Here is a 10,287-nt window from a genome sequence, read left to right as displayed (position 1 = left end):
TTGCACCTATAAAAAAGAACACACTAATAAAACACTTTTCCACTCGTTTTTAACCGCTCGCGTTTATTTCAGTTGCTCACACGTCACTATAAGTGCTACATTTTCAGCAGTTGCGGCAGCTTTTCTTGCAGTGGCTCAACATCCAATTAGCGTTATTCTTGCACTCACCGGTGGATGCCCAGTAAGCGCAATTCTTGTCCGTATCATTACACCCTGTTACAGCTGTAAAGTAATAAGGTGATTAAAAAACATAAGTTCGAGCAATTCCTTGGGAACACCTCTGCTTTCAAAGCATTATCTATCATGATATCGAGTAAGAGAACAAACATACAAAGGAACAAACTGAACAAAGCAAAAGAGAAATCATAGTTAAGCAACACAGAAGATAAAACTTGCACGTAAATGAGGAGGTGCGATTTATGTACTTTGAGTTGTGTTCATCAAATATTCTTACTCATTACTAAAAGCTTGAAGAAGGATCAAAGTTCCCTTCTTAATGGCAATGGCTCAGTCGGACTGATAAAAATTACAGCGGGGTTTTTATTCAGCGATGTGAAACATCCGACCGACGAGACAAACATATAAGGACTACCAGGTGCGTGCTCCGTGAATTGAAAATATTACACTGAAATTGCGAGAAATATTATCATGTTTTATCTTTCAAATTTAAGAGAACTTTGTGTTCCCCTTTTAGTTTTCCAATGTTCTGTGTTCTCAAACCATGTACAGGTTTGCTGAGTTTCTGTAAAATTCATATGGTAATCGAATACGTAAATAAGAGTTTGAATCACCAATTTAACATTAAGATTGCATATGCCTACCTTTGCAACTCTTGCAGCAAGTCTTAAGCATATAGTTTGGGTTCTTTTGGCATTCTCCGATTGATGCCCAGTATCGACAGTTTTTGTGACCATCTTGACAACCTTAAGTAGAATAGGAAGGGATGAAAACATAAACTAACTAAAACCAACATAAGTTTCTTGAGAACTATTCCACTGCGAGCGCGCCACAAATGAGACGGTAGGATGCGGCAAAAAATGCTACGTAATTTCTGTGTTTGTGCTCCAAGGTACGATAATACCATGGCCTGTGAACCAATCAAAATTTAGGAACTGCAATATACAATGGCTAGTGTACAATCAAATTACTCTTTTCTACCCTTTCTGAAATTTATCTCTAATATTTATTGAAAGTGAAACTCTTCTTCTCAACCCAGCCTCAATAACTATTCCTGATTCAAATCAGCTGTTAAACTAAAATGACAAGAATCGTATGTTGGCAAACTCGCTATTCTACAATGATACTGCTACATTGCTTTCAATTTAAATAGCTCACTTGTTTTTCAGGAAATAGTTTGTTTTTTGATTTGCTTTGTTTTCAATGGCAGAGAAACAAGCGTAAAACTCACCGCTGTTTCCACCGCCAGTCTCGCCGGCTCCACCATTTCCGCCGTTTCCGCCAGCACCCTGGCATTTGTACAGAAGGTTCATCTGCTTTGCATCCATGCTACTTATTCCATTACGTTGACCAATAGTCACCTGTCAGTAAAATTGATCATTCTTTGAAGTTTATCGTTAAAAAAATAGACCCCATGTTGTCGTGCGTCTGTTCAGGCTGGATCACAGATGATATCCAGAGTATGGTAAGATCAAGAATGAGGTGGCACAAGTGATCCTACTGAATATTCAGGGTATTCTACAATTGCAAGGGAACCCTATAAAACGTTTAACCAAGTTGATTGCGCTATCGAGACAAAGTTAAATTTCCTCTAATGTTAATGTATCAATTCGTTACCCCTTGCTTATTAGGCAAGATCGTTGGTCTTCTATTGGCACTGAATGCATATGAGTCATAATGCATCACACTTGCGTAATCATACGGTGTACCCAGTGAGTCAATGGTATCTCTTCCGTACTTATTGAAGTTGTAGGCCATGCCTAGCGCGATGAGATAACGAAATTAAAAATAATTTAGTGCTTAACAACTGAACTCATCTTTTTCGTCTCGATGCGACATCATTGCCCCAAGTGAGGATACACTCGAGTTATAAGTCTTAATGTAGCAGTGTGTGTGTAATTGAATGATGCCTTTTTATTACGATTTGCATTAATAGTTCATTATTGTATTGTTTTCAAGAATTGCATTATAACTTTAGAACTGTTTGTGAATATGAAATATCATCAATATTAGTCAGGTAGGCTTAAATAAAAGAGGAAAAAAGGAAATTTAGAGAAATTAAAAGGGGTTAATTTCTCGTTGGAAAAGACGCCTGAGTCAACTCTATTTTCAGATATGTGTCATATGATAATTCCCTACCTTGCATTATATTTTGTTTGTATATGGTTACGTAGTTGTCTCGATCTGGACGAGATTGCTCGTGGTAAAATCCTAGAGCGTGCCCTAGAAGCAAGTGAAAGAGTAGCTGGTTTACAGAATGCATTTAAATATATATATATATATATATATATATATATATATATATAACTAACTGCAGACAGTACTGTTTCGGCCTTCTGGGCCTCATCAGTGCAGTGCTGATGCTAGGATGGAGGTAAGACCATATAGCCACCCCAAGTGATCTCACATATGTGGGATCATCTAAGCCATGCCAGAGTGCTCAAACTAGAAAAACTAGTGAGCATGCATAATGCTAGCAGCAATGACTCATCCTAGTAGAGTGCTCAATTTGGACATGAAAGCAAAGCTTTGTATGCCAAAGAGCTATATATATATATATATATATATATATATATTGTATAGGGTAGTGAATCCGGCTTTTTCTTAAGCAAATGAAAAGACTGCATATCGTCTAACTGTTAATTTTTGTTGTAGTATACTTAAATGTGTATTGTGCTGTGCTTAAATCACGCTCATTTTCTGCATAACCAGCCGTTAGGCGGATGCCCTGCTGCAGTTCAGCTGGTGGGTGAACCCAGCGGTATAAGAGTGGTTGCGTGCCAAAAGAAGCGGGCTGTTAAAGCACACAGTTGCCCGCTGGGAAAAAAATTAAAGTTTGATGAACCCACCAATCTCGTGTGCTGCTGTTCCCACGCTCCAACAGCCATTGCCAAGTGAAATGTATTGGAGTCTCCTCTGATAACCCACCTCAGAGGAACAACTGTAAGATAAAGAACATTACAAGGTTTAAGTTCTCACTGACGAAGGGAAACCTGTAGGTCGAAAGTAATTAGTTTTGTCCTCACGTGTAATCAGTAAGAGAATTAATTTCACTCTTACCCTTGGCCTACGTGGAAATAGGCGTACCCATGCTCTCGTTGGCGCTTTTGGAATCGTATGCAGGTCTTACTGGTCCATTGCTTCATGGCTTTGTTGAGAATGGACATCATTTTAGCGTCCCTCGCTACAAAGGAGGAATGCCTCTTAATACCCGATGTCATTTAGCGAATTTTCATCTTCAAGCTTCGTTTCTATTACAACTGTCGTTGATAGAGAAAGATGTTTATTCGTCTTGTCACGAGCGCGGAACAAAGAAATAGAATCTGAGTCCACTTGAGAAATTGAATCTCGGAATCATGTTTACAAAACATGGCGCTATCAACATTGTTGACCCTGGCAATATGCAGGACGTGTGTCATATTTAAACCTCGCTCACCACAGAGTCTCTGTGGCTCAGAAGTAGAGCACCAGAGCGCGGAATCCGAAGGTCTGAGGTTCGATTCTTCACGAGGGCTTCAGAATTTTTTCTTTGTTCCACGCTCGTGACATCTCTATCTATCTCTTTACCGAGCAAAAGAATTACCATCTTTCTTATTATTTTCACAAAACTTTCATTGATCTTTGTTGTTTTTATGTGGTGTCCGTTTTCTTTTCGGCGTTTTGAGAATACTTTCTTATTAAAACTCATCAGTCTGCACCTAGAAAGCGAGGCTTGGAGTGAAATCAAACATTCGGCCGTTAAAATCCTACCAAACGATTTGTTGAAGTCTCATACGAAAAACATGCACTGATGCATGCACTTTGGAGCTTTGACAGCGATTTGCGATCGAACTGAGTTGAAATTTTAAACTTAGACCTCTTGAAGTTACCTTCAAGGGTTTCTAGAGAAGAAAGATCGGATCGGAGGATACTTGGAAATAACCAAGGCAATCTCTTTCCAAGTCTTATTTGATCAATCAAATTATGAGACTTGTAGAACGGCAATATAAGTAACCCTATTTTACACGTTTTTCATATCTGTCCTTACTCCATTTGTCCTCACCTATCTTCGTTGCAATATCATAGATCATTACCCCTCCTGGCCATTGCATATTCATGACTGAGCCTCTTGCGTTTCCCCTCGCTCTATCTACATCTAATCCTTTCATGGCAGCTAACCGCTGAGCTGTGCTTAAAATCATATCTCCTTCAAACAGTTTGGCATCTTTTATACCAATGTTTTCTGAGAAAGAAAAAAACAAGTGACATAATGGATGCCAAAGCCATAGAATAATCGACTCCCGTGGCATAAGATTACAATAGAGAGATTAAGCACCGCGTTTACATGAAACGGTGAACGTCGCCTTGCATTGCCTTTTCACATTTCGCGCAAAATAGCGTGAATTTTTATTGCTTTAGCTTCGCGTGAACTCACTTCACCTCGGAATGGACTGGAGGCCGTTTCGTAAGTCAACGTGAGATCTTGCATCTCTGCTGAAGGAAAGCGCGGAATTTGAAGAATTTTCAACATGAAACTTCATCTACTTAAGTATGACTTGTCAGGTATAGTTTTGGAGCATTTTTTCCAGTTCTTTATTTTATTATTTTTACTCTCTGAGAGAAAGAGTGAAGAAAATCTCCTCATACACAGCAAACGCGAAACAGTTCACTTTTATGTTGAAACGGCAAAGCGTAACCGGGAAAATCTTGGTCACGTGGTCACTCCTGCCGTTCATGTTTCAGGAAAAGCGGTGTTTAAGCTCTCCAATATCCCCCCTCCCCCTGCAGTTGACATAAAACTGAGTGACTTGTGCTTTGCATTTCTGATTGTGAAAAAGGTAACCTTATACGACAGAGCTGTACTTTAAGTAGCTCATGTGATGATGGATACACACTGTTCAAATATTTATTAAAATATAAAATGATAAAATGAAATGACAGTTAAAAGTAGAAGGATAAACTATTAGAAAAAAAAACATGAACACCTTTTGGCACTCGTTGAAATGGTTTTTCTTTTTCTTTTTTTTTCCGTTTTGTTCCCGTGCTGTTCAGAATTAGATATATCTCTCTAACCATTTCATATCAGCATGTCCTACTAATACTTTGAGATCGCTGAAACTACGGTGAAAATCGTCAAAATTTTCCACTTCTTAACCCTTATTTTAAAATGAAACATGAGGTACATTGTGTGAAATTGGTTTGCATCTTACATGACTGTGCCGTAACTTTTGTATATTTCTCTGTCTTCGTTATTCGTTTGAAACTCGCTATTTGAACCAAAATCGTCATCACAGGAGACAAGAAAATTATCTGATGGTTGCAACCGGGGACAAACAAAGACATTGAATTTTTGTAAAAGTACATCAAAAATGAACTCTTGGCTTTCGAAGGATGGTTTCTTTCTTGTTTTGCACCTTTTTGACCTTTTGAACCGTTGAGTTTTCAATTCCATCTCGTTCGATGGAATAGCGAACCTCTTATATCAAATGCGGGAACTTGACTTTCAACCTCTATCCAGTGACATTAGACGGATTTCAGAGTGGAACATATCAAACATGTTTGAAAAGGAAATATTTTATGCAACGAGAAAGACAAACTGACATATATTGGGGAAAACAGTCCAGTTTGAAAAATTAGGAAATGCACTATATCCATTTACAATAGAACTGGATTCCATACTGTTAGTTTTCTTTTCCTAAAAAGGTAAGTATACAAAAAGAAAATACTACACACTGTTTATGATAATTTAAAAGCAAACCTTCTGGATTTCCAAGAGCTGTCGCGATGACAAGAAACGGTGCAATGAGCCACATCCTTACACAGGATCGAGGTATATCTCTGTTAACTGCCTCAGAGCCAAGACAATTCTAATCTTTAAGGCTTAAAGTATCCTATTTTACTTTTTCAAATAGTCGTGTGAACAAACACAGCTGTAAACCTCTGAATGTATGGCTGTCAAATATATTTATTGTTTTACTATGACATATAAAAATTGCTATTAAATTCCGATCAAACGCATTGAAATATATCACACACCAACCTGCGTGTTCAGAGCTGTGTAATCAGCGTCAGACCAACATTAAACATCCTCTTAAATGCTGTAAAACAGGGTTTTGGATATTTTGATATAAAAGGCAAAGCTGACTCTCCTGCGTTACATTTTCGATTAAATTTTGATAATCGTTAATTGTCTTATGTTACATGGCAACTTGACAGATTACAGCTATGTAATCTTGCTACAGATCCGCGTGGCCGTTTCTTCTTTTATTGCACACTTTCAAATAAACTAATGTAAACAACAAGCTGTTGCCGTTCAAATACGGCAATAAAAGAACATTGAAGTTCAGGGCAAAACTCTTGAGATGGTATTAAAGCATTCTACATCAGTCTATAGTTTATATAAAACCTACCTCGTTATATCTTAAAATTTCCTTTCTTATAAACCATAATCTTCGTTATCTGATGCGAGGAGCCTTGCTGGTTAGATGAACAGTTTTCTCTCTTGAGTCATGACAATTTTCGCCTTTAATTAACCCTAGACTCTGATTCTCTCGTCTTCCCTCCTCGAAATTTCAGTTCGGAAAACGAAAAAGTTTTAAAACGATATATCCTTGGGATGTGTTTCCTAGCATCCTTATATTTAGTGTAATCTTGTTCCTTTGGCAACAAATTTCGCTAAAATTTCGATATACACCCGGCCAAAAATACTGAATGTTATAAACCACCTGCTTATAATTCGTATCAGTTGACAACCTTCCCACCCCCCCCCCCACCCTCGAAAAATTAGAAAACAACGACTTTAAGTAATTATCAAAGAAATAAATTAAAGACAGCAAGGTGTTATTGTTATGTTAAATACCATTTGAACAGGTTTTCTGAAGGAAATATGGTAAGTTGATGGATACAAAAGGCACTCTAGAGTAGATTTGTAAAAATGTAATTGCATCAATAAAAATTTAAAATGATCTTCAAATGCCTAAGTTTGGCCTTAACAATAAATTTCGATGAGCTGGTAAATGATTTAACACAGCCAGAGAAATAACTTCACCAGTCATCAAAAAATAATTGAAATATAAATATGTTTCACTTACATAAATGATGGCATCCACGTCGCTGGATTTTTTGTTCCTTTTTTTTTATTTTCTTATTTTTTATTTTTTCGTTTAAATGGCTTTCTCTATAGTTAACCTGACAATTTGAACTACTTGTCGTTAATACACATTTTTTGAGGCGTTTTGAGGAAATTGAGATCTATCGAGGTTTTCCTCTCCTAGTTGAAAGCCAGTTTAAGAGAATTCCAACTTTTGGCGTTAAAAAAAGATATTTGAAGTCGGAAAAATTAAGAGAACTTAAAACAAATTCAATAAACTTATCTTCCCTTTTCACATATTAATAATTTAAAGCTAATAAAATTTTTTCCCTAAAATATGCTTAAGAACATAAGGGACACAATACAAAAGGTGTAGAGTACATATAGTTATTGCAGGTAATCACCTAAGTTGTACTAAATTAGCTAAAAAGATGGAAATTACAAATTAAGGAACGTGGGATTTCTTCTCAGTCGCATTGTGCAGTCCGGTGGCAGCATATAAAAGAGATTTTAAATGGAGCATGGAGTCCCAGAGGTACTCAGGAACTATTTTAGTGTGCTCGCAATGATATTATCTATTACAAGAGCTTCCAACGGTATATACTGGAAAGAAAGGGTCAGAATAATTCTCAATAATGTGCATATTACGATTTTTTTAAAGCAGTTGGCCGATAACTCGAACTCTAAAGGATAACCATAAAGAGGTTCAACCCTTTGGATGTTGAGAATAACTACTTTACTGTCTATATTACTTCTCTGCCTAAAGTTTTTCTGCAGCATAAAAGGCTCGAGCAAAAAAAGAAAGTTTTGAAGAAAGAGTAAAGAAACAAAGCTTTGTGAAAACAGAATCCAAAGATGCTTCACAATGGAGTCAATATCATATTAAATTATTTTTTACTGACGTAAAAAATTTAAATATGACTCGAGTTATCTAAAGCAAAAACAAATTATGGAAAATGACCTGAGTTATTGGGAATCGATAAGGGATTAATTTTCTAACGAAACTAAGGTGCTGCGTCGGTGGGAGAGTATAACAATATAATTCGGTTTTATCAACTGAGTTGGTAACGTTAATTGGCCACCGTTAAGAATTTGAAAGCTGAAGTTTCGAGCGTTAAACCTTCGTCAGAGAGTACTTTGCTTTAACGAAGGGCTAACAATCGAAACATCAGCTTTGAAACTCTAAAAGGTGGCCAGTTTACGTTATCAACTCAGTTGATAATACCAAATTACTTTGTTGTTGAACATCGGCTGAGGTTATCTATGATCCCATTATAAATATTACCTCTCTTCATTAATAGAGGCAGCAGTCGTTGATGCAGGCGGAAGCTCTCTCAGCAGACGAACTGATGAGAAAATGGTTTATGCCAATTTCAAGGCTCAAGCGTTTTCTTATCTCAACACAACCAGTATGGACTCAGAGCAAGTTCTAAATGGGAGCGAGTGTGGGTTTGCTAGTGTCAGTAATCCTTCATGTTCCTCTTTTAACCTGGCTGCTTTTCACGATGGAAGTGGCAAATTGTTTTGTGAATTTCTCCCATCGGACGTGTTCAATAACTCGGACAAGTTTATCATCAGTCAGAGTTACCATCACTTTAGTATTACAGTAAGTGAAAAATTTGTTAGTGGCTTATAGACTCAATTATAAAAAAGTAGTGCGGTCTTACCCGCAGAGATGGTTTAATGCGGCTTGTAACATTAATAACTTCGCCGAAGCAATTTCTAAACAACGTAATAATATTAGTAATCAGAGTGTTTGAACTGCATTTCTTTTTTGTTTGTTTGTGTGGTTTTTTTTGTTTGTTTGTTTTTTTTTTTGCACCAATCCAGATAATCATGGTTCATGATATCAGAGCCCTATGTCAGCGTCTGAGTCTGTTTTCTACCCTCGGTCCGATCATAGGTGTGGTTCAATTAAAGAACCCTTCCCATGAATTAGGCATAGAACTACCGGTAAATGACGGCTACGTAAAGACACGTTAGTTTCCCCAGGGGAAAGGCAGGTGGCAGGTTTCAGGGGTGAAGGCAGGTCATAATAAAGTTTTTTTTATTAATGATAACAATGATAATATTGATCATAATACAATAATAAGTATCCATCAGATAAGATTTGCGCCGGCGGCTTTTAATCATATCTATTAGAAAACTACAAACCTATGCTAAAAAAATTATAGGGCTGATTCATCCCTTCATGAGCAAAGAAATCTGTATCTTCGTCTGTAACAAAACAAAAACGCTAAGCACAGCAGGCAGAAAAAAAACAAAAACAGCAGGCACTAGACAGGAGTGTCGAAACGTTGGGTCTATGAATTGCAACTTCTTCAGTTACATTCATTAAATCTGCAAACCAGAGTAGCATCAAACTATGTCTGATTGTCCACCTGGTTGCCGTGTGAACTTTAATATATTCGAAAAGGTTGTCCGGTCAATTTTACAATATTTGTTTACTTGTTTACCTACAGATATTGAAGAGTGCAGTGTCCAATCCAAGTTTGTGATGTCAACGCTAATTGCCAACATACTTACGGCTCTTACAGCTGTTCATGTAAAACTGGATTCATTGAAGATGAAAAATTGCAAAAGTAAAAGGATCTGTACCCATTTATGCTTTTTCACATCAGCTGGTCGATTAAAGAATAATTGTTCAGTTCTCAGCCAATTTTGAAAAGTTGATGATTTCGGTCTGTTTTTTATGGGCAACTGGATCTTATACTATGGCAGGTGCGCACTGTGTTCATTCAAGAGACATTCTCATATTTGTGTGGCTAATTGAATTCAAACTAGAATTCCCGGCTCTTCCCTATCCTTTCCTCCCTTCCTTTACTCCTCCATCGATCTTGAAACACACTCAGCATGCTTGGGCCTAGAATAACTATTTACTCCAAAGAGTTGGGATCAAAAAAGGTTTTTCACAAAAAGGTTAACGAGGAGATGGATAGTCCCGTATGAAATTAAAGCAACTCCTTAATTAGCTATTATTAATTAGCTATTCTATTCAATTACGTTGCTGTTGATCTCCTTATAACTCTATTGTGATTTGA

General features: G+C 37.1%; 1 protein-coding gene across 1 annotated transcript; it reads right to left on the bottom strand.

Moving 5' to 3' along the window:
• Positions 1 to 79: 79 nt before the first annotated feature.
• Positions 80 to 6,004, bottom strand: LOC131772030 (nematocyst expressed protein 6). The gene is made up of 9 exons (XM_059087941.2): positions 5,915 to 6,004; positions 4,220 to 4,399; positions 3,238 to 3,361; positions 3,027 to 3,118; positions 2,317 to 2,400; positions 1,795 to 1,937; positions 1,409 to 1,538; positions 822 to 923; positions 80 to 222 (listed from the first exon to the last, which is right to left on the bottom strand). The coding sequence occupies exons 1-9, from the start codon at positions 5,967 to 5,969 to the stop codon at positions 104 to 106; spliced, it is 1,029 nt and encodes a 342-aa protein (XP_058943924.2). The 5' UTR covers positions 5,970 to 6,004; the 3' UTR covers positions 80 to 103.
• Positions 6,005 to 10,287: the final 4,283 nt, after the last annotated feature.

Source organism: Pocillopora verrucosa, chromosome 5 (genome assembly GCF_036669915.1).
Source record: "Pocillopora verrucosa isolate sample1 chromosome 5, ASM3666991v2, whole genome shotgun sequence".
Classification (NCBI taxonomy): domain Eukaryota; kingdom Metazoa; phylum Cnidaria; class Anthozoa; order Scleractinia; family Pocilloporidae; genus Pocillopora; species Pocillopora verrucosa.
This window is presented reverse-complemented; position numbering and strand designations above follow the sequence as displayed.

Coding starts and splice junctions, on each gene's coding strand:
- LOC131772030 (XM_059087941.2), bottom strand. CDS start 5,969: ATGTGGCTCATTGCACCGTTTCTTGTCATCGCGACAGCTCTTGGAAAT. Junction 2,401..3,026: donor AACAGCAGCACACGAGATTG/GTGGGTTCATCA, acceptor ACTTGCTTCTAG/GGCACGCTCTAGGATTTTAC. Junction 1,938..2,316: donor CAAACAAAATATAATGCAAG/GTAGGGAATTAT, acceptor TCATCGCGCTAG/GCATGGCCTACAACTTCAAT.